Source organism: Dipodomys merriami, unplaced genomic scaffold, assembly GCF_024711535.1.
Source record: "Dipodomys merriami isolate MVZ:Mamm:240054 unplaced genomic scaffold, mDipMer1.0.p SCAF_60, whole genome shotgun sequence".
Taxonomy (NCBI): Eukaryota; Metazoa; Chordata; class Mammalia; order Rodentia; family Heteromyidae; genus Dipodomys; species Dipodomys merriami.
In genome coordinates this window covers 3,285,001-3,307,928 of record NW_027206180.1, presented here as the reverse complement: position 1 = coordinate 3,307,928, position 22,928 = coordinate 3,285,001, and the positions used below count along the sequence as shown (strand labels likewise).

At 55.6% G+C, this 22,928-nt stretch overlaps 2 protein-coding genes and 1 long non-coding RNA gene across 3 annotated transcripts; 2 read left to right on the top strand and 1 right to left on the bottom strand.

Moving 5' to 3' along the window:
* The first annotated feature begins 264 nt into the window (after positions 1 to 264).
* Positions 265 to 10,426, top strand: Nubp1 (NUBP iron-sulfur cluster assembly factor 1, cytosolic). Its single transcript, XM_070003490.1, has 11 exons — positions 265 to 370; positions 449 to 553; positions 2,116 to 2,249; positions 4,751 to 4,819; positions 6,537 to 6,569; positions 7,381 to 7,471; positions 7,955 to 8,109; positions 8,227 to 8,337; positions 8,496 to 8,598; positions 9,781 to 9,864; positions 10,203 to 10,426. The coding sequence occupies exons 1-11, from the start codon at positions 352 to 354 to the stop codon at positions 10,259 to 10,261; spliced, it is 963 nt and encodes a 320-aa protein (XP_069859591.1). The 5' UTR covers positions 265 to 351; the 3' UTR covers positions 10,262 to 10,426.
* Tvp23a (trans-golgi network vesicle protein 23 homolog A) lies at positions 9,840 to 21,494 on the bottom strand. Its single transcript, XM_070003492.1, has 8 exons — positions 21,155 to 21,494; positions 20,536 to 20,615; positions 12,923 to 13,067; positions 12,137 to 12,226; positions 11,767 to 11,895; positions 11,523 to 11,651; positions 11,017 to 11,073; positions 9,840 to 10,809 (listed from the first exon to the last, which is right to left on the bottom strand). The coding sequence occupies exons 1-7, from the start codon at positions 21,161 to 21,163 to the stop codon at positions 11,017 to 11,019; spliced, it is 639 nt and encodes a 212-aa protein (XP_069859593.1). The 5' UTR covers positions 21,164 to 21,494; the 3' UTR covers positions 9,840 to 10,809.
* LOC138814541 (uncharacterized) lies at positions 14,610 to 16,860 on the top strand. The gene is made up of 3 exons (XR_011368023.1): positions 14,610 to 14,786; positions 15,335 to 16,183; positions 16,307 to 16,860. It is a non-coding gene; the product is annotated as an uncharacterized lncRNA (long non-coding RNA).
* Positions 21,495 to 22,928: the final 1,434 nt, after the last annotated feature.

Genomic DNA, 22,928 nt, shown 5'->3' with positions numbered 1-22,928 from the left:
AAAAAGTTAATCATGAACAGGAATGTACGAGGATAATAGAGATTAAAAAGGAGGCTGAAGAGACCTAACAAGTACTCCTGGATTTGGAACCTCTGAGGAAACAGGAATACAGGTTGGCTGTGAGGTAACAGAGCCGCACCAACGTTACACTTGCTGGGCCACAAGCATTTAAGCTACACAGCCCCAGCCCAGCTTCACGGGAGGGCCACGCCCACTCGGCAAGAGGTTTGCGCGTGCGCAGTCTTAGTTTCCCAGACTTATTTCGCGCGGCCCGAGCGGTAGACTGGGCCCGCGAGGCGGAAGTGCACCGCCGCGGGTTCCGGTGGGCGCGACGGCGACCAGAGCGGCGGAATGGAGGAGGCGCCTGACGGTGAGCTGGCGCGGCGGGCGTGCGCGGCAGGGCCGGAGGGCAGCGAGCTGCTCTAACCGTGACTTTGTCTCTGCGCAGGTTGTCCCGGGGCCGATAGTGCCCAGGCGGGCCGCGGGGCCTCGTGTCAGGGATGCCCCAACCAGCGGCTGTGTGCTTCCGGAGCCGGCGCCGCCCCGGACCCGGGTGAGGAAGGGGCAAGGCCGCCACAGGAAGTGAAAGTCTCGGGCCCGGAAGAGGCGGGGTGTGTGTGGGGGGAGATCGCGTCGGTAGTGAGAGGGCGGGACATGGCGGATGAATGACAGGTACTATGTCGTGGGAGGCGTGGTTCTTAAAGAGAAAGGCGGGGAAAAGAGCGGAAATGGGGGCGGGGCCTGAGCGGTAAATGAAAGGTACCGAATCCCAGTGTCCAGCAAGAGAATAAACAAATCACGGTGGCAAGAAGTACCAGGAAGGGGGCTGGGAAGGTGGCTCAGTGGTAGAGCGCTTGCCTTGCAGGCATGAGGCCCTGGGTGCGATTCCTCAGCACCACATAAGCAGGAAAAGCCAGAAGTGGTGCTGTGGCTCAAAGTGGTAGAGCGCTAGCCTTGAGGTGAAGAGCTGAGGGACAGCGCCCAGGCACAGAGTTCAGGCCCCACGACTGACACACAAAAAAAAGAAAGAAAGAAAGAAAAAGTACCAGGAAGGATCGATTTTGAGAATCTGAGGGTCTTGAAAAAAGCAGGAAGGCAAGCCAGGTCATACACACCTGTAATCCCAGCACTTTGGAGGCTGAGGCAGAAGGATTGGAAATTAGCAGCCACCCTAGCCTACATAGGGACACCCTGCCTCAGCAACAAAAAGACTTGAAGGGCCTTGCACTCTTGCTTGGCTTTTCCACTCATGGCTGGCTGTCTACTACTTGAGCCACACCTCTGTCCAGCTTTTTTTTCTGGTTAATTGGAGATAAGAGTCTGGCTGGCTGGCTTTGAAGGGAGATTCTCAGATCTCAGCCTGCTGAATAGCTAGGATGACAGGCGTGAGCCACTCATTGGTGTCTGGCTTTGGGAGAAGAATCTTGAAGGAGTTCAAAGAGATTGGATCTTGACCGTGAGCAAGGGTCTTAACCTCTCTTAACCTTCTGATCCTCATCAAAAAGAGTGAGAAAAATAATTCTGGTGTCATTGGAAGGATTTGAAATCAGATGGAAGATTGAAAGCACAGTAAGTGAGGACAGGTGACAGGTCCTTATGACAAACCTATCAGGATTTCTTATCCTGAGCACCAGTTTATGGTGCTTCCAACCTGACCATTCCTTGTTACAAGGTATTGATTGTCCTGTGTACTGTAGAACATTTAGAGCACCCCTGACCTCTACCACTAGATGTCAGCAGCACCCCCTGCAGTTGACACTCCATGAATGTCTTTAGATGTTGACAGTTGTCCCCTAGGGAATTTTGCCCAGGTTGTGAACCTTTAGCATCTGGAAGGTTCTGTTCAGGAACTGAAAGGACAACAGGTGACAGCTTCCTTTAGACAGCCCCCATCCTCCTGGGTTCCTGTTGTAGTGGATGAAACAAACCCAGAAACCAGCAGGTAAGAGTTCAGATGTGATGCTAGTCTCGTTTCCTTCCCACACTCGACGAAGTGGCACCTCACGCAGGATCCTTTGAAACAGCCCCTAGGACTGTGACACTTCCTGCTCTCAGGGGGAATGACACTCAGTGACTCAGGCAGGGACTTCATTACCTGAACTGCTTTCTTTGCAGCCATAGAGGAGATCAAAGAGAAAATGAAGACTGTGAAACACAAAGTCTTGGTGTTGTCTGGGAAAGGCGGTGTCGGAAAAAGCACTTTCAGTGCTCACCTCGCCCATGGCCTCGCGGAAGATGAAAACACGCAGGTGGGGCCCAGGGACTGAGGGTCATGACGTCTTGTAGAGAAGGGGTTCCTTACACTAAGTACACTGGGCCTTTTCACCATCCCCGCCCCTGTGGAGAACAAGAAACAGTCCGGTGGTTGGTTGAGCCGTTTGCCTGGGCTTTCCAGCCAGGAACGTGGACTGCAAGGGTCCATTTCTCCTCATAGTCTGTAACTTCCTATGTTGTGCTCAGACTCTTCAATATTTTAACCTCATGTGGCTGTTATCTAAGCCAAAAGTCTGCAAACTGTATTCATTGGGCTAAATCCAACTCACCATCTCCTCCAAGCTACAATTCAGTGCTTACATTTCTAAGTGATTGCTCTTAAATTGTTACGTAAGTACTCCATACTAGCCTTGATGTTGCCCATAGAGTGTTTCCTATTTGGCTCTTCTGGACAAATGTTTGTTTCTGTTCAAGTGTGCAGTAGCAGGAGCGCTCGTGGCGCCCCTTGCTGCTCTCTGGGTGACAGCTGTGTAGTGGAGGTGTGCTGGGTCATGTCACAGCTTCTCCAAACCACAGCCATGACCTGGGCAGCTGCTCAGGCTGTCTCTGTCTCTGCCTTGCCACATGTGAAATGGGTTCAGGCCATGAGGGAGATGTGTGCCTGCTGATAGCAAGGGCTCCATGAATGCCATAATAGCCATCGCTGCTACCCCACTCTGAGGAAAGCAAGGACAGTGACTCTGTGTGTGTGTATGTGCGTGTGCGTGTGCGCACGCGCGCGCATATGCGCACAGAGCTCGTGCAGAATAAGTCCAAATCTCCCTGTCCTTTTAGTTAGGCAGCAATCTCGTATGAGATGACACAGCCTCGGGAGACTAGCCCTAGAACCCTTTGTCTTCCTAAGTAAGGTTTGGGAGTGCTGGGTAAAGGACAGATTAGGGTTTTGACTGCCCCCACTGTCTCACTCCCCACCTAACTGGCGAGGCCTCATCTTGCTGTCAGCTTCCCTGAAGGGAGAAGTGATTCTGACTGCTATAGGCCAGGGCTTGGCGGCCTAGCTCAGACAGGAGGAAAAGCAATCACAGGTCCTGCTGAGCAGCACATGTAACGGGTCTAGGCCGGTGATCTGGGTACAGAACTGGCCAGAAGCCATTCCAGTCTCCAGAGGGAGAGCACACCATCTGTGGATTGCTCATTTCCCTGCTGTGGTGTGGGTGTGCTCATCCTTGGAAGGAAACGGATGTAGTTGTTTCCAGAAGGAAGCGTGGGACTGGGAAAGGCCTGCTGGGGTCACCATGATGGCCACACCTCCCCCAGGTCTGAGGCACTTATGTGAGATGGCCCCTGAAGTTTGGGATAAACAGGTGAGAACGAAGCCCCATCCACACCTGGGTCTGACCAAAGAGGGCACAAGATACCCCCAGGGAGCTGGGGATGGGGTCCAGACCGCAGCTTTGCCAGGCACGCAGGGAGATTACAGAGAGAAGCAAGAAACAAGTCTGAGGCGAGGTACAAAGTTAGCCGGGTGCTTCCCTTTGATGTGAAGCATCCCCGTTGTGGAGATGAATGCTGACCGGTCCTGCCCTTCGCCCAGCCCCTGAAGGCCTTCTCAGACCTTCCTCAGCCCTGCGTGGAGGGTGTGGGCCGCAGCATCTCCTGAGACAGAGCCTAAGCCCCCAGTGAGCACTCTGCTCCCTTAAGTTTCTCTTGAGAATGGGACTTGGTGGGAGCTGGGCTGGGGTCTCTTGCCTCCTTTCAGACCCTGCAGGGAGGGAGAAAGAGCCCTCACATTGCAGACTTGGATTTATGCCCAGCTTTCTTCCTCTCCCATGGAACGGGGCACTGGGCTTCTGTGGGCCTGTTTCCTCATGTGTAAAGCAGAGACAGTAATGCCTGTGCCCAGGCAGTAAATGGGCTGAAGTTGAGTGGTCACATGGCCTTACCCCACAATACGATGACCTCAGGGAGCATGCCCACACTGGGAGTTTTGAACCATGCCTCGGTGACCTGGCAGGGCCGTGTGCTATCGCTCCTGATCTCCAAGTGCTCCACGTTAGACCATCTTCCTTCTGCCTTCTCCCTGCCTCCCCCTCCGTTGTATGTTCCATGAAGTGTTTTTGGTTTCTTTTTGTGTGTTTTTGGTTTTTTTTTTCTTTTTTGCCAGGCCTGGGCCTGGAACTCTGGGTGGGTGCTGTCCCTAAGCTCCTTACCCAAGGCTAGCACGCTACCACTTGAGCCACAGCACCACTTTCAGCTTTTTCTGGGGTTCATTGGAGATGAGAGTCTCACAGACTTTTCTGCCTGGGCTGGCATTGAACCACAATCCTCAGATCTCAGCCTCCTAAGTAGCTAGGATTACAGGTGTGAGCCTTTTATTTTTTAACTTTTTATAAAGGTGACTTACAGAGGGGTTACAGTTACATAAGGCAGGTAAAGTCAGATATATTCCCTTTTGGACACTGTCCCCCTTTCCCTCGCTCTCTGTTTTCCCCTCTGTTCCGTGAGTTTTGTAACCCCTGGCATCATCCATTCCCAGGTTGCTCTTTTGGACATCGATATCTGTGGGCCGTCGATTCCCAAGATAATGGGGCTGGAAGGAGAACAGGTAAGGCCCATTGTCTTAGAGGACGAATGTCGCCCTTACGCCGGTGCGTAGCAGCAGCCATGGCCTTCAGCAGCAGCGAGGCTGGGGGCAGAAGTGGATATGGAGCCCTGCTTCCCCTGCCTTCTCAGGAAGGGAAACGGCAGCGAAATGCAGAAGTGAGAGGCGGAAATTCTCCACAAACACTGGGGCCGGGCTCTGCCGTCTGTCTCCGGAAGCCAGGGAAACTTTCTGTGCTGTGGTCTCCCCTGGGGAACTGAGACTTGGGGGCTGGGGAGTGACGCAGGCAAGGACAGGGCCAGCAGCATGCAGAGGCCGGCCCTCCCCTCTGGGAAGCTGTCCTCAGCTGTGCATGGAAGGTGGGCGGGGGTGCTGAGGGGCAGGAGTCCGATACAACTGCCCTGTCCTTGGCCGAGGGAGGGTTGCTGGAGGCCAGTGTGGCTAGTCCTGGTGGCATGGAGGATGTTAGAGGGCAGGGACGCCAACCATTGCCAAGTGAAAAAGCAGGATCCAAATGTCCTCCATCTCTTGCTCCATCAGGAACACATTTTCTGTCCACCTAACATGGGTATCAACTACTTACATAATAGTACCTAAGTATTTGATAAGTGGGAGCATTTAAATGTGCATGGTAGCACATGCCTGTAATCCCAGCTTCTCGGGAGGCCAAGGCAGAAAGATGGTGTGAGCACAGGAGTTGGAAGCTAACCTGGGCAACGTAGCAAGACGCTGTCAGAGAAGTAAAAGGAAAGGAAACAATTCTGTGCTGCGGGGCCATCACGTTTGCCCTTACACATTATGACTTAGGAAACAACTATAAATAAAAGGGGGTAGGTTTTTGTCTTTGTAAATAAAACTTTAAAATCAGTCATAAAGGACCATAGATCATAGGATTCTCTATATATGAAATGTGCAGAATAGGCAAATCGGTAGAGACTGAGCAAATTTGGGGTCACTAGTGCTGGGGATGCAGGGAGGCTGGGGGCATGGTTTCTTGTTGGAGGCACAGAAGTTGATGGCTTAACGTTGCTTGTGGTGTGGGCACACAGCTCTGCGAATATACAGCAGCCACTAAAGCTATCTGTGCACAGATTGTATGGTGTGTTCTGCGTGTCTCAGGAAAGCTGTTAAAAAGTAAGACTTAAAAACAGACCTTTAGTTTTCACTGCTCTATGGGGCTTAAAGGAGCATAATTTTCACTGGGTGTGATGGTGTACGCCTATAATCTCAGTACTTGGGAGTCTAAGGCAGGAGAATCTGGAGTTCAAGGCTAGCCTGGACCACATAACCAATCATGAAAAATTATAAAGCACAATTCCCAAGAGTGATGTGGATCTGACGTCGCTCCTGTGCTAGTTTCATAAACAAGAGGCCCCGCTGGGGGCAGCACAGAACGCCGAGCGCACACTGCTCTCGGGCCAGGCCAGGCTCGGGGCCAGCGGCGCCGCCAGCGCAGTCCCTTCATCCCTGCACCACGAAGACGCAGACGTCCCACAGTCAGCGCTGCAACCCTCAGCCAGTTTCTCTGGCTCCTTTAAACACCTCACAGACTCAAGAGTCACATTTGAGCTTGGGAAGTTTTGGTTCCCCACTAGAATGAACCAGAGCCCCAGTAAGACTCTTGCAGTGCTTTGGACTGAGGACATGGCCCCTTCATAGGACATGTTCACGTGTGGAGGCCTGGTGTGTCTCATGCAGGTGCCATGCTGTGTTCACGCAGGTTCACCAGAGCGGCTCGGGCTGGTCTCCCGTGGTGAGTCCCCCCTCCCTGCCTGACTGTGAAGTAAGTGACACACGTATGTCAGTGACGTCACGCTGCCTTACAGCACATTGGCGGTATTTGTCTACACTTACCTGTGGGTTAGGCCTCAGATTTTACGAGGTACTTTTTGGGGCCTGGGGCTGTTGTTAAAACCAGAATTGCCAAACTGTCAATCAAGGGATGCAGACAGTAAATACTTGTAGCTCATAGACTGATGTTCTTTGCTGGCGTAGCTGGAAAGAAACATGACTAAATGTCAGTTGCATTCCAGTAAACCTTCAAAGAACTATGTGGGCAGGGTGACCCACACCTCTGATCCCAACTACTTGGTGGGAGATGGGGCGCAGAGATTGGGAGAATTACAGTTCAAGGCCAACCCAGGAAAAAGTGAACTTAACTCCCAATCTCAATCAACCAGGTGGGTGTGGTGGTGTGTGCCTGTGCTACCAGCTTTATGAGAGGCATAAACAGGAAGACGGCAGTCAGGCTGCTCTGGGCATAAAGGCTGAAGACCCTATATGGAAAAGGACAAAAGCAAAGAGAGCTAGAGGCGTGGCTCAAGTGGAAGAGTGCCTGGCTAGCAAGCCCCAGGCCCCGTTGAAACCCCGGGAGATAACAGGCTACAATTGGCAGCCCAGGGCCCTGGCTGCCGGCCTTGCCAAGCGGCTAAGGAGATGACGGAACGGTGCCGTGGGCAGGGTGGCTTCGAGTCCCTGAGCAGTTTTGTCAGCCAGGCCCCGGATAGGGCATGGGAGTGGCCCCGTGCGGCTCTGGGTGAAGTGAGTCTTGCTGTCCCCTGCAGTACGTGGAGGACAATCTGGGGGTGATGTCCGTGGGTTTCCTGCTCAGCAGCCCTGACGACGCTGTCATCTGGAGGGGACCCAAGAAAAGCGGTTTGTCACCTGCTGCCTCTCCTGTCCCATGTCACCTGCGGGGCTCTGTGGTCCTTCTCATTGTCTTGTTACCTTGGGGGCTGGGGGGAGGGGTGGGCAGGCCCCACACAGGTTAGGCCCGTGTGTCACCAGTCATTTCTACGCCTCTGCTTGCCTCTGTCTGCCTGGGTTGAGCAGAGCCTTGAGGCCGACCCAACCTTTTATAGAATTTTTAATTTCTATTGTGTTGGTCTCCAAGCCCCTGGGACTACTTGTAGTGGGTTTTCTGGTGGCTCAGCAGTGCTGGGGAGAGCGAGTAGGTGTGCTGGGTAGAGTTGTGCAGTCTTGTCAGTGCTGCGGGGGCCAGATGTGCCCCAGATGCCTCACTGTGGGCAGCCAGACGTGTCTGGTTCCAGGCTGGTGTCGCCCATGGGGAAGCGCTGCTGCGGGGCACAGAGCCAGGCACACGTGCTCTCCACGGCAGCGGCCTCCGCTCCCTTCCAGGCATGATCAAGCAGTTCCTGCGTGACGTGGACTGGGGAGACGTGGACTACCTCATCGTGGACACGCCGCCCGGCACTTCTGACGAGCACCTCTCGGTGGTCCAGTATCTGGCCGCAGCGCATATCGATGGGGCGGTGGTCCTCACCACCCCCCAGGTGAGCGACGCCAGGGTGGCCAGGGACAGACGGCTCCCCGCGAGACCGTGGAGAGGGTGCCGCCGGCCGGCCATCTGCCCCGCCACGCCAGGTTCACTGTCTGCTTGGCCTTGGCAGGAGGTTTCGCTCCAGGACGTCCGGAAGGAGATCAGCTTCTGCCGCAAGGTGAAGCTGCCCATCATCGGGGTGGTGGAGAACATGAGCAGCTTCGTCTGCCCCAAGTGCAAGGTAAGGGTGGGCGTGGGGGCTGCACAGACCCCCTTCCTGGCCCCCAGCCCCCAGCCCGATCCTGGACGGCTCACTGAAGCAGAGCGCTGGCGTGGCAGTGTCGGGGTCCGGCTGGGGGCCGCCACCTCACAATTCCCTCCCCATTGCCATCCTCACAGAAAGAATCCCAGGTGTTCCCTCCCACGACCGGGGGTGCGGAGGCCCTGTGCCAGGACCTGGGCACCCCTCTCCTCGGCAAGGTGCCTTTGGACCCGCACATAGGTGGGTGAGTCTGGGTGCCGCCCAGCGGGGTGGGGTCTTCCTGCCCACCCAGCCCTGCTGGCATGGCGTGGGGCAGGCACAGAGGGACCCGTGGGCATCAGAGCCAGACCCAGGGAGCTCACGCTTCAGCTGCCACCCTGAGAGGCTGTCCGTGTGACTGCCACATCAGAGCAATGGGGAAACTGAAGCAGACATGTCCTAATTGGGCAGTCTCTGTGAGGGGCCGCTGGAGCTGGCCTGGGAGAGCAAAGCCAACTCTCTGGGACATTGGAAGTGGCACTAGGGAAGGGAGACATCCAGGAGAGGGGGACAGGCAGTGGCCGCAGCAGCTGGGGTAGGTTTTAGAGCCACCTCATGGAGGTGTGAGGCTCCGAGGTGGACACTCCAGCACCCAGCAGCTGGGGTGTGTTCACACGAAATAAAGGCTCTTTAACCCCCTGTGTGCCCGAGACAGCAGGTCTGATGCTCTGAAGGGTTCTGCCCTGAGAGGGTTCACACATGGTCCCCGGGTCCTGGCAGCTGCTGTTGACCTGAAGGATCTGCATGTACACACGCCATATTGTTTCCAGTTCTTTTTTTTTTTTTTGTCGGTCGTGAGGCCTGAACTCTGGGCCTGGGCGCTGTCCCTCAGCTCTTCAGCTCAAGGCAAACGCTCTACCACTTGAGCCACAGTGCCACTTCTGGCTTTTTCTGCTTATGTGGTGCTGAGGAATCGAACCCAGGGCCTCGAGCATGCAAGGCAAGCACTCTACCACTGAGCTACCTTCCCAGCCCCCCCCCCCCCCCCGTTCTGACGGATGGCTGCCAGCACACCAGGACGTTTGGGACTCTCTCTTTTGCTATCTTCTCTTGTATTCCATGGGTGTCATTATCCTTTTACTTAGAGAACTAGTCCTGCTCTGCTCCTGTGCTCAGTTGGTGATCTTACAATGTGAACCCCCACCACACCCCTGTCCAAGTTTCAGATCACTTCTCCAGAGCCCTGCTCACTTGCAGAAATGGCAGCCGGGGGCCTGCGTGGAGGGCACCTGGCCAAGGTCCTGGCAACCCCAGCTCTTGCCCAGCTTTGGGCTCCACGAGTGGGGTGGGCCCAGGCACCCACACATCGACCCTGGCACAGAGAGAGCCCCAGAGCCTGACTGCAGAGATCTCACTGGCTCCCATGTGTCTCTTATCTTTTAGGTAAGAGCTGTGACAAAGGCCAGTCTTTTTTTGTTGAAGCACCAGATTCGCCAGCCACATTAGCCTACAGAAATATAATCCAAAGTAAGTGTTTGAGCCTCACGCTGGCAGACACCCTCCAGCTGGGTCATGTAAAGGAGCAAAGCGCGCTGAGCGAGCAGGCGGGGTCACACTGACAATCACAGTGGCCTCAGGTGTGCCCAGCGGGGGAGAGGGGCTCCTGGGACATGTCCCCACTCATCAGCGCTGTGAACAAATCCATGGCTTTACAGAGGGTGAAATTTACGGAAGTCCTTCTAATTAGAGTCATTGAAAACACACTACAAAATCCCAAACCGGCTAGATCCAGCTGACGGCCCCGCTGTGGCCTCAGACTTCAGGCAGAGGTGACAGTGAGCTCTCACATCTCATCTGATTTCCAGGAATCCAGGAGTTCTGCGCCTCCCAGCAGCCACACAGAGAGAACCTCATCAGCTCCTGAAACTCGGGGTGCAATGAGGACCAGCCATTTCCAGCCCAGGCCCCAGCAGCATCGCGCAGGCCCGACAGTGTGAGGACCCCATGTTGGTTTGTCACTCAGAGCGCCTTCAGTCCCCCTCTTTACACACACACATGCGCGTTATTGTAAAATAAAAGATCTCTCCCAGCCTGTCCTGTGCGGCCTGCTTCTGGAAGTCGCAGGACAGGGCCACGGAGGCTGCTCTGTTGAAGCCACCAGGAGCCCCTGCCTGTGGCCCCGACCTCTGAGGATACGCAGCCTGGGGGGCGAGGGCGGGGGCGGGGTAGAGGGAAGCACAGGGTAGGGGCGTGGCTTCCACAACTGTCCCATGCTCACCATCCGATGAATCTAGCGGAGGCAGAGCTTCATGCTGGGGTTCACTCTGGGGTCAGTGCACATGGTCAGCAGGGGGTCCGTCAGAAATCTCTGGAGGAGCCCGAGTCACCATACGACAGAGGTCCGCGTGTGGTGGGTTACCACACATCGTCATCTCCAGGCCAGGCGCACATGCCAGCGATTCTCAAGGCTTCCTGAGAGACAGGTGTGAATAAAGGCTGAGACACAGGAACAGAGAGCAGCGGATCAGAGGAGCCCCCTCCTCTCTTCCCTCCCTCCTCTCCCTTCAAGCCTGCTTGCTTGTGTGAGGATGGGGGGGGGGCGGGGGGTGTGCTCAGAGCTCTCGCCCTGCTGGGTCCTCAGAGCAGGTGCTCCCAGCTCCGGGGCTGATGCACGCTCACCTAACGCTGATGGATCTCTAGCCCGAGCCCTGGCTTCTGGAAGTCCCCTGGAGAGGCCTGCAAGGGAAACGTCGGCGTCGTTCTGAGTTCCTGCTGCGAGCGGCTGGCCAGGAGGCCGCGGACCTGCTGGCTGCGGGTCTGACCTCTGCAGCCTCGTTCCATTCAGGACGGCTCCAGCCATCTGTGACACACTCACCTGTCCCTCCAAACCAGAACAACCCCTGTGATTCCTCTTAAGACCAAAGGGAAGCCACAAAGGTGTCTAAGTGGTCCCTCGAGACCATGGGTAGAGAATAGGGGGCACCCCCACTGGGGAGGCCATGGGAACTAGTGTTGAGGACATTTCAGCGTGGGAGACCACGACAGCTCTGGAGGCGATGGTGGAGCTGGCTGCGCAGCCTTGGGTTTGAAATGGACAATTGTGTGTATTTCCTATCAGCCCCACTGGTGGGGAAGGACCCGCGATTCCCCCACAAGCCTCCCGTCGGCGCGGGACCGTCACGCACCGTCTGGAACACTGTCTGCGACAGAAAGCTGGCCGCCACCTTGCTGAGGTCGCTGTTGCCGCCCATCTTGCAAAGGATGTAGCCGTAGAGGTTGGCGGCTTGCAGTGAGATCCCGGCCACCACGAGGGCCTGCGCGAGGACAGCAAAGCCAGCCGCTCAGAGCCACGGCAGCTGCTCAGCTGTGGGGAAGCGCACCCGCTGCCCCGCCCCCCCCCAGCAACCGCGGGCTTGATGCCGTCCTCACCAGCCACTTCAGCTTCAGGGAGAACAAGGTAGTGAAGAAGAACACCATCCAGATGAGGGGGCAGATGATGAGACCCAGCCAGAAGATGCGCGCCTCGGCCTCCGTGGTGGCGACGTGGTGAGGAGAGGCCTGTGAGGACGGCGGAACGGCTCTCACGGGTTTGCGGGTGGACATGAGTTTCACAGAGCTCCCACACCAGTGGGATCTGTAGGAGTGTGTGTGTGTGTGTGTGTGTGTGTGTGTGTGTGTGTGTGTGTGTGTGTGTGTGTGTGTGTGTGTGTGCGCAGATACATGCAGTTCCATGGGAGCCAGGCCAACTGCACGCTGTGTCTCCCCAGACCCCATGCTGCCACGTTGACTTGCAGCATACCTTTCTGGCTTCAAATACCCAGTGGCTCCTCCCGTCTTCATCTATCTGGTTCCACCAACGTAGGCCCACCAGAAGTCTTCCAGTTACATTCTGAGGCAGATGGACAAAAAGAACCCTGAGGATGCCACTGGCCACAGTGGGAGCTGGTAAACTTGGGCTGGCTTTTCCGATCAGCTTCGAACCTTGAAACTGACTTGAAAAAGCCACAGACTCATTCGGGCATGGTAACTCAAGCCTGCAAATACTAGCTACTTAGGAAGCAGAGATCAAGAGGATCTTGGATTGAAGCCAGCCTGAGCCAAAAGTTGAGACACCTCTTGGCAACCAATGTAAAGCTGGGTGTGGTAACACACACCTGTCATCCCAGCTTCACAGGAAGCATGGATAAGAGGATCGCAGTTCATGCCTGCCCGTGAAGCTAGCCACGCTCAGCCAGCCTGCCTGGCTAGCACGAAGCTCTGAGTTCAAACTCTGGTATTAGAAAAAAAAAGTGGCAGATACCTTCCCTCCCCAAAATCATCTAGTAACTTCTTTATATGTTGCATCATACGAAATTGTAACAAGAACCCAACACCAAACACCATACGCGGCCGCGTCTTCATGGTACATATTCTAAACCATGACTGTGGATACCCAGAGCCCTTTATTCAACACTGCACAATGCGTTTCTCCATCCTCATGTCCAGCGACATGACACGGAGTCCCTTCAGCCCAAAGCCCCTGCGGGCCCCACATGCACAGGGAGCTTGAGCCGCAGAGCCCGGAGTCCCACGGAGTGGGCCTTACCTTCACCGACCAGAAGTCAAAGGCCAGGAGAAGCAGCACGGTGACAAAGCAGCCCACAAAGCTGCTGCTGAACCAGTCACAGCCCACGTAGGTGACGATGGCGCTCACTCTGAAGAACAGGTGGAAGAAGGTGGCCAGCGGGTGCCTGGGGACAGCCCAGAGGCGCCTCAGTCAGGGCCAAGGGGCAGACCAAACAGCGCCAGAGCTCACGCCTGTCATCCGAGCTACTCAGGAGGCTGAGATCTGAGGACCACGGTTCGAAGCCAGGCAGGGCAGGAAAGTCTGCGAGACTCTTTGTCTCCAGTGAACCACCAGAAAATTGGAAGTGGTGCTGTGGCTCAAAGTGGTGGAGCCCTAGGCTTGGGTGAAAAGCTAAGAGACAGCACTTAAGCACTGTGTTCAAGGCCCAGTACCACTATACATGCGCACCTGCGTGCGTGTGCACACACACACACACACACACACACACACACACACAGAGTTACTCTTTAATTGCTTCATTGCTTTGGAAACTGCAGTCTGGATTTGTTCTTGTCTTCTGTTGGCTTTTTTGTTTGGCTGGTGGATTTTCAGAAATAGAACCTCCCAATGTAACAAGGTCTAGCCTCACACACTCAGTCCTCTCGCCTCAGCCTCCTGAGTGCTGAGATTATAGGCATGCATCACCACACCTGACTGGCAGTGTGAATTTTAAAGACCAGCGCCAGCCAAAGTCCTCATCAAATAGCCTGTCCTCAACGCCACGATCCTCGAGTCCCTCAGGAAGGCTGTGACATTCTGGGTGGCACAGGTCCAAGGAGGAGTGAAGACTCCTTCCAGGCTTGTTTTGCTGGGAAGCAGCTGCTGAGAGGGTGGCTAGAATCCATTTCCCATATCGGGTGAGGGGCTGGTCAGATCCAGTGATCCAAGTCTAGCAATGGCCATGTCCAGTTCATGGCTCATGGCTCTCTCTGCTTTTCATGTGCATTTGAATGCAAGGATAGAGAAAGAAGCCATAGAATTGAACCTTGTTCTTGCCTTGGGACAAGATTGCCTCTCAGGGTGCATGGCCCACACATGGTTTTCAAAAAAACAACAAAAAATTCACATTTAAAAATCCCCAATTGAGTAATTGGTCATTGCAGCTGGGTGAAAATTCCAGAGCACAGGTCCTTTCTTCTGGGTTTACCAGTTCCTCTTAAAAAAAGAAGTGGGTACCTTGCGCATGTAACTGTAACCCCTCTGTACAGTATTCTTAAAATAAAGAGCGTACAAAGAAGTGAGGCACAAATGCCAACTCCCACACCGGGCTGGGGAGGCACCGGGAAAGCCTGGAGCCAGATCCTCCTCGCCAGGATTACAGCCCTGAGCCTGCAAAACTTGCTTAGGCCTCAGGCTGCTCCTCTGGAATGGGAACAAATCTGCCTGCGATGCCAAGGCGAGACACGTGGGCTGCGCCCACAGAGGTAGCCGCGGCGCGGTGGCCAGCCCCCAACTTGCTATTTTTGAGAACAGACGGGAACCTGAGCGTGTAGTCTATTTGCATGCCCCTTGTTAGCTGGTGATGTTTTTCTCACTGATTAAAAACATACTCAGGCACTGCTATTTATTTCTCCATCCCAGACACCCACTTGCTCTTGGGTGGCGCCTGCTCACCTTATAAATAAAGGTACGGGGAGGAAGGGGAACCCCAAGTGTCAAGAGGAAGGAGGAAGCAGAAGCTGCCTGTCCCCTGCAGCTCCAGACCCCGGCAACAGCTCTGCCTGTCCCCCGGGATCCACACCTCACCACAAGCCCCAGGAGACCGGGCAGGCACACACCCGCCCCTACTCCATGCTCAAGGCTGGCCGGCCTCCAGGAATGAGGCAGGAAGGGACTGAAAAAGGTGAGCCAGGTGCTGCTGCCCACACCTGTCAGCTACTCAGGAGGCTGAGGATGGTGGTTCAAAGCCAGCCTGGGGAAAGGAAAGCCAGTGAGACTCTTAGCTCCAATTAACTAACAGAAAAGCTGCAAGTGGAGCCGTGGCTCAAGTGGTAGCCTTGAGCAGAAAAGCTCAGGGACAGTGCCTGGGCCCTGAGTTCAAACTCCAGTACTTGGAAAACAAAGAGAATTGCTTATGAGCCCTTTAGAACTTCGGGGGTTGGGGCACACCAACCCAGGGCCGGATCCATCCCCCTTTCTTGACCACAGTGGGGGTTCATCCACCTGGCTCTGGGTTCCTGCTGCTGGTGACAGCACGCAGCTTGGTTACCCCATCTCGCATGGGCACCCTGGGCCGCCGGGCTGTCTGAGTGGATGCCAGCGAAGTACGCACACTTGTTACTCAAAAGTCAAGACAAACGGGGATCGTGTGTGGAAGTAAATAGCCAGGCAGACTTCCCTCTGGCTGCCATATCTTCCCCGCCTTGTTTCTGTTCTTTGTTTCTTTTTAAGGAGACATCCCAAGTGCAGAGAGGCTGGGAAGACTGGCAGAAGCGTGCCAGCGTCGCGGGCATGAGCACATCGCCACATGAGCACAGTCTGTGCTCATCCTCCTGATGCCATCAGGCTCTTGGACTACTCAGCCAGAATGCCGGCGTTCTCCGAAGACAGGCACCCCAGCAGAATGCAAAGCCGGGCCCAGAGTTCACAGCACCAGGATCCAAACTGCCACAAAGTGGAACCAGCCCAAATGTCCTCTCCCCACCACCCCCATCCCGGGGCAGGGGAATGGCTGAGCCCTTTCTCCTTGTCATTGTCCCCAAGCACTGCAAGATCACAGCTGTGGCCCTAGCACGGACATCGCTCAGTGCTCTAAGTCAGCTGGGAGTGATTTAAAGCCCACAGAAGAGTGTCGATTGGCTTTGTGTGTACAATGGCTTTGTGTGTGTGTGTGTGTGCGTGTGCGCGTGCATACGCACGAGCTACTGGGGATTGAACTCAGGACTTCTCACTTGCAACTTGCTCTCCCACTAGAGCCATGTCCCTGCGCTTTTCTTTGTTTGTTAATTGATTGATTTTACTTCTAGCCTCAGCCTCTGATCCTCCCTCCACCTCCCGAGTAGCTGGGAGTACAGGTGTGTACTACTGAGCCCAACTTGTCTTTGCAGTACGTTCCACTTTTTGCCCCTATAATAAACACCAAAGAGAAACAAAGGAGGAAAGATGTAATTGGCTCCTGCTTTCAAAGGCTTTGGTCTCCCATCCTCTTGTTCCATGGCTTCGGGTTTGTGATAAGGGTGAACACCACAGCAGCAGAACCTATGGCGGAGGAGTGTGCTCACCTCATGGCAACTAGAAGAGGTGGGAGAGGAGGGGTGGGGAGGATGGAGGAGCGACTTCAGTTTCCTACTCCAAAGACTGGAGAGGATCCTGTCTTTCTTTGCATTCTTATTTTGTTGCTGTTTGCTTGCTTGTTTGACACAGGGTCTGAAGACATAGCCCAAGATGGTCTTGAACTGGAGATTCCTCCAGTGCAGGCTGAGTTGGCCTTTACTAAGGAAACATCCCTGGGACTCTCTGCCTCCTACGTGGCTCAGCCTATACACCATCCCCAAACAAAGGGTGATCTGGCCTCCAGCCTCATTTGAATCCTGAATGAATATATGAATGTATGAACGAAATACTTCAGTTCTTCACGGTCCCAAAGGAATCCCCCCGGGATCTGACGGACATCCCTGCTTCATCCCGACTGTGAGCAGAAGTTCCCCTTGAGCAACTTGTTCCTCCTCCCCATCGCTTGTGCAATCTAGTGGGTGAACCGGACCTGGGAAAAAGGAAACTGAGTCCTTCAGGATGGAAAGAGTTAATTTCAAAATCTGTAATGTGTGCTTCAATCAAAGAGAACTGAAATTCGTCCAGTTCCCCCATTCTGTGGGTTCCTTTCCCTGGTAATCGGACCTTCCTTAAAGTCAATTCTTGGTGGGACCTGCTTACGTGTCATATTTCTGTGTTTTGTTTTATTTTGTTTGCAAAATAGATTTGAGAGCCAGGGCCAGTGTGACTTGGTCCCCAAAGGCACAGGGGTCAGGGGTTCTCAGTCATAGTAAACTCACCTTCACCATCCTCAATAAAGAACCTCCCCCTCCCCCAATTCTGATTCTCAGTAGTGTTGGAGTATGCTGCGTGTGTATGCACATGTGTGTGCAGCAATCAGAGACAAACTAATGTCCCTAGATCAGCCAGCCGAGCCATCACCTGCACTGTCACCTGTCCCCTCCTCCCCTCTCCCTGCCAGTTCTCCTCGGGTCCCACATCACTCCAGACGCCTTGAAAGACCAATGTAAGACATGGACTCCTAACCCAAATCCCCAACAGAGGGATCTGAGTCAGGATTCTTTCTCTCCAGGGACCCCATCACCCTTCAGGGACAGTAGCCATGGTTCACGCACTTGGTCACCAAGAATGTCTGGAAATCACCTGCCCTCCTTCCCCCATTCCCATGACTCAAGGTGACCAGTGGCCCTGGGCTCTCAGTTCCTACACCTCTCCCACAGCCAAACACAGCCCAAGGACACAGCAGACGGAGTAGTGTGGGGACCAGGGCTGGGGCTCGGGGTGCGGTGGAGATCCTGGGGCTCTGGCACACATCTGTCATCCCAGCAATGTGGGAAAGCTCAAGCCCAGGCATAAAGGAGGATTGTATCTCAAAAGAAACCAACCCAAAAGAGGGCTGGAGGGATGGCTCAAGTGGCTAAAGCACCTGCTCTGCAAACATGAAGCCTCGAGTTCAGTCCCAGTACTGAGCTGGCCATGATGACCAGACCAACAGAACTAAGCAAAACAATCCCACAATGGAATACTACTCAGCCTTGAAAGGGAAGAAAACTCGGGTGCATGGTACAACAGGAGCCTGAAGAATACGATGCTAAGTCAAGCAAGCCAGCCACACAAGGGCAGAAGGACAAACAATTCACACCAGGGCCAAGTGCTGATGCTCACACCTGTAATTCTAGCAACTCAGGAGGCTGAGCTCTTGAGAATTGCTGTTCAAAGCCAGCCTAGACAGACAAATCAATGAGACAAATCAACCAGCTAGAAGTGGAAGTGCAGCTCAGCCAGCTGTGGAAAAAAAAAAAAAAACCTGAGTGGGCGTGTGAGATCCTGAGTTCAAGCCCCAGTACCAGCACAAATAGCATTCCACTTTCCTCAGGTGAGTGGTGGCTTCGTAGTGACAGGAAGTAGAATGGCAGTTTTGGGGCCCAGGCAGGAGAGTTATTTAATGGGTGTCGGGTTTCAGTTTTATTGTTTGGGGTATTTTTTCAACTGTATTTTCCTTTTTCGGTCCTGGGGATCAAACCTGCACTTGTCAGGCAGGTGTGTCGCCACTGAGTGACATCCTAGCCCAAGGGTTCCAATTTTACAAAACGAAAAAATTCTATCTTAGAGCAGTGCAAACACACCGAACACTACTGACTTTCATGACTAAAAACCATGAAGACAGTAAACGTTATCTTTTCTTTTTTGGCAGTGCGGGGAACTGAATTCAGGACCTTACCAGACAACTGTTCTCCACCTGAGCCATGTTCCCAGTCCTTTTTATGTTTTTGGTTTCTTTCTCAGCTAGGGGTCTTGTCAAGCTTGAGTCTTATGGACTTTGCTGCCGGGGCTGGCTTTGAACTGTGATCCTCAAATCTCAGTTTCCTGAGTAGCTAGGATGATAGGCGTGAGCCACAGCCAGCCAACTAATCACAATGTTTTTTAGGTCAAAACAAAAGAGGAAGGAATTGTAAGAAGCCCATGGAGGGAACACACACACACACACACACACACACACACACACACACACACACACACACACACACACACACACACACACACACACACACACACACACACACACACACACACACACACACACACACACACACACCATGGCTATCTTCTCTGCCTGCCCAGCAAGGAGAAAGAACACCTGCTCTGCTGGTCCCCAAAGAGCCCCCCCCCCCAGCACACAGCACCTCTGTCACCTGACAGTGGGGACAGGAAGATGGGCAGGAAGCATCTCTCTGTCCCCAGGGCCCAGCAAGCCTGTGGCCAGGCCATGCTGGTTTAAACAGCTCCATCTCGCAGATAGCTGCGTGGAGGTGGAACAAGGCAGGGTCACCTATACAAAGCCACCTCAGGACTCCCAGGTACATCCCACAATTTCACCTTCCTTCAACATCACCATGTCAACAAAGAATCTGCACGTAACCATCCTGAACCAGTCCTGTGATCCTCCTGATCTCTACCACCTCAGTGGGTCAGACTCCAGATGTGAGCCACTGTACCACACCCGAAACTCATGATCTTGCCTCTAGACCCCTGCATTCAATGGCCACCCTTGCTAACCCACCAACTCCTCCCCAACCTCAGTCCCAGGCTCAGCTGCCACTATTCCTCCAACCACGATAAGGACTAAGCACCTGTGTGCCTCAGCACTTCCGACCCTGAGTTCTAAAGGCGCTTCTCTCTCCATTGTTTTCAGCGAGGAGGAGTGAGGAGGGAGAAGGTGTCCCAGAAAACACTGGGCAATGTCTGGGGACTTCCTTGACTACAAGCATCTGCTGAGCAGAGGCCTAACTGTTGCTAAGCACCCTGCAAGGCACACGTGTGGCCTGAGATGGCAGGAGTGTAGCAAGGAAACCAAGGCAACTTCATGGGGCAGGGGCCTCACCCCCTGGGCTGGGCATGGCCCTCTGGCCGGGGGCTGGCATACGGGAGATAATAGTAAAGCTAGCTGCTCCCTGAGCGTCCTTGCCCTGGATCCAGTTCTCTACCACAGTCCTGTAAGACCGTCATGGTCCCTGAGGGAGGGTGCAGAGTGACCCTAAATACACAGGTGCTGATGTCTGAAGGGGATACATTAGGCCAGGTTTCTTTTATGGCGAGCTGACTTAACAAAGGTCTCAAAATGTGGAGGTGTCTCAAAAGGTGGAGGTCCAGGTGGACCTCACAAGCAGCTTCACTGGGAAAAGACTCAGGAAGTGTGTGTGTGTGTGTGTGTGTGTGTGTGTGTACAAAAAAAAAAAGAGGGGGAAAGGAAAGGCAGGGAGGGCGGTCAGCCAGCAGGTGAGAGAATCTAGGCACTAGTGTTCACACCTGTAATCCTAGCTCCTCAGAAGGATCTGAGGATCCTGGTTCAAAGCCAGCTCGGGCAGACACTCTTGAGACTCTTATCTCCAATTAGCCAGCACAAAGCCAGAAGTGGAAGTATGGTTCAAGTGGTAGAGCACCAGCCTTAAAAAAAAAAAAAAGCCAAGGAAGACCTCAAGCTCCAGTTCCAGCGCAAACACAAAAAGGGAAATGCCTCAAAAGGCCTTTCAGCCTGTCCAGCGCCTGCCAACCCTGCCAGCAATCAGTACCGTCCCTCCCACAGCCCCATGGCCTTCCGCTGGCCTCCGCTGACCCTCTCACAGCCGCTGGGCCTTGCTGTGGGGCGGAGATCCCTTCCCCGGGAGCCTCCATGCATGGCTACTGCTCCTCCTTCCGCCTCAGCTCAGGCCTTCCCATGCCACCCTTTCCTCCATCCGTGCCCTTCCCGCCCCCAGGCCGCAGGCTCGGGTGGCGGGGGTTGGGGGGGGGAGTGTCCACAGGTCAGCACCTGGGGGTCTGCGCTGTGCAGGAACGAGGGAAGAAGGGAGCGCATCCGCAGCGCTGTCTCCACGACGTACCTGATCTTCGCCTTCCTGAAGGCCAGCTCCTCTTCGTTGCCGAAGTCCAGAGACACATCCTCCGTGTCGTCCACCAGGGCCTGGGGACGCGGGACGGGTGGCAGCCCCAACCCTGGGGTCCCCGTGACCCCCCATCCTGCTGACCACCAGCGCAGCCCCAGGCCGGGGCTTGGTGCACCTGCTCCCCCCTCCCCTCTCCTCTTCCCCCCTCCTCCCCCTCTCTCCATCCCCTCCCCCTCCTCCCCTTCCTCCCCCTCTCTGTCCATCCCCCTCCCCCTCCCCCTCCTCCTCCATCCCCTCCCCCTCCCCCCTCCTCCCCCTCTGTCCATCCCCCTCCTCATCCCCTCCCCCTCCCCACCCTCCTCCATCCCCTCCCCCTCCCCCCTCCTCCCCCTCTGTCCATCCCCCTCCTCATCCCCTCCCCCTCTCCACCCTCCTCCATCCCCTCCCCCTCCCCCCTCCTCCCCCTCTCTCCATCCCCTCCCCCTCCTCCCCCTCCTCCATCCCCTCCCCCTCCTCCTCCATCCCCTCCCCCTCCCCCCTCCTCCCCCTCTGTCCATCCCCCCTCCTCATCCCCTCCCCCTCCTCCCCCCCCCCCCGCAGCGTCCCCGCGCCTCACCGGCTTCATCCTCCCGAGGGCACCTGGCGCCCCGGCCCAGCTCCAGCCGCGCTGCGCTGCGGAGGGCCCCGCGCGGGCGGAGGCCGCGGCCCGGGTGCGGGAGGCGGCGCCCCGCGCGTCCCCCGCGCGTCCCCGCGCAGGCCTCGGCGGGGCGGGCGCGGCCCAAGGCGCAGCCGCGGCCGGGCGGGGGTCGCTCGGCGGGGCGGGGTTCCCGGGGAAGCCGGGGCGCGGGGCGCGGCCTGGGGCTGGGGGCGCCGCGGCCCCCCGGGGCTTTCCTCCGCCCCTGAAAATCACCGGCTGCTGCCGGGGTCCAGTCGGGCCGGGCAGGCGGGAAACATCCCTCGGAAGCCCCGCGTGGGGTCAACGGACATTGTCGCCCTCTACACTCGAGGCCACCCCCCACACACAGGAGGGCCGGGACCTGGGGTGCAGAGATGGTCAGGTGGGGTCGGCCGAGCCCCGGAGCTCGGCTATTGGTCCTGGAGCCAGCCGCGTCATCTGTTGCCAGGTTGGGTTCGGGAATGACGTCATTGGCTGCCAGGTAGCAGTCGGGCGTGACGTCATTGGTTGCCAGGTAGTTTGGGCCTCTCTCCAGGGGGTCCCCAGGAGGCGGCTTGGGAAGGGGCAGGGCTTGGGAGATACCGACCACCCCCTGCCACCCCCGGTGCTCCCCGGCCCAGCTCTGCCGCCCCCCCACCTCCCGCAGCCCAGCTCCCGCCAGGGCTCCAAGGCCTAGGCAGATGCTCAATGGACGGTCTTTAGGCCTCGTTGTCTGCAGTCAGGGCCTGTCTGGGAACAGGGCAAGGTGGCCGGCCTTTGCAGGGGGCAGCTCCGGGGAGGGGGACCCCAGCCCCTGCCCGCCCCTGCCAAGGATGGCGGGAAAACACCTGTTAAACTCCCTGCTTGGGTGGGGGGGGGGGAGGGAATGGCCTGAAGTGTGAGGAAGCTGGGCCGGGCGGGGGTGGTTCTGTGCCTATGAACGGACAAGACGCCTTTCTGGGTTTTTTTATTTTTTTTTGTCGGTTGTGGGGCTTGAACTCTGGGCCTGGGCGCTGTCCCTCAGCTCTTCAGCTCAAGGCGAGCGCTCTACCACTTGAGCTACAGCGCCACTTCCGGTTTTCTGGTGGTTTATTGGAGATAGGAGTCTCACGGTCTCTCCTGCCCGGGCTGGCTTTGAACCGTGATCCTCAGCTCTCAGCCTCCTGAGTAGCTAGGATGACAGGCGTGAGCCACCGGTGCCCAGCTGTCTTTCTGTTTTGAGCTATTTTATTTATTTGTTTATTTATGTATTTACCAGAGTCAGGCTGGCCACAAACTTGCTATCCTCCTGCCTCCACCTCCCGGGTGGCTCCGACTACAGGCACGCACCACCACACCAGGCAGCAAGCGGCTTTATCCAGTGTCCCATCAGATCATCCCCCTGATGGTCGCATCTACATTTCGATTTTTCCCCGTTAGTCTTTAAAGTGCTCTTCTCTCAGTGCTCTTCCCTCCCATCCAGAAGGGACTCTGGATCCCTTTGTCCTCTGAGTCCCCCGTTCCCCCTTCCACTCCTGTTCTCAGGATAGCATCCTTGCTATGAGATTTGAGGGTCTGGCCTTGAATCCCACCACAACCCCAGGCCTGCCAGGTACTCGAAAGGCAGGAAAACAGGAAGGTGGGAGCCTTATCTGCCTGCTGCACTGACTGCATGGCAGCCATTGGCCCAGAGCTCCTGCATGAACACAGCCTTTCTTTCCACCAGGTCTTAACTCTCTGCTCTGCATAGGTTGAG

Excerpts from the sequence above, each read along its gene's own strand:
- Tvp23a (XM_070003492.1), bottom strand. Across the intron at positions 12,227-12,922 it reads TTGACTTCTGGTCGGTGAAG|AATGTAACTGGAAGACTTCT; the intron begins GTAAGGCCCACT and ends CATCTGCCTCAG. Across the intron at positions 11,074-11,522 it reads CGCAGACAGTGTTCCAGACG|GCCTCTCCAGGGGACTTCCA; the intron begins GTGCGTGACGGT and ends TTTCCCTTGCAG.
- Nubp1 (XM_070003490.1), top strand. Across the intron at positions 554-2,115 it reads CGGCGCCGCCCCGGACCCGG|CCATAGAGGAGATCAAAGAG; the intron begins GTGAGGAAGGGG and ends CTTTCTTTGCAG. Across the intron at positions 9,865-10,202 it reads CTACAGAAATATAATCCAAA|GAATCCAGGAGTTCTGCGCC; the intron begins GTAAGTGTTTGA and ends TCTGATTTCCAG.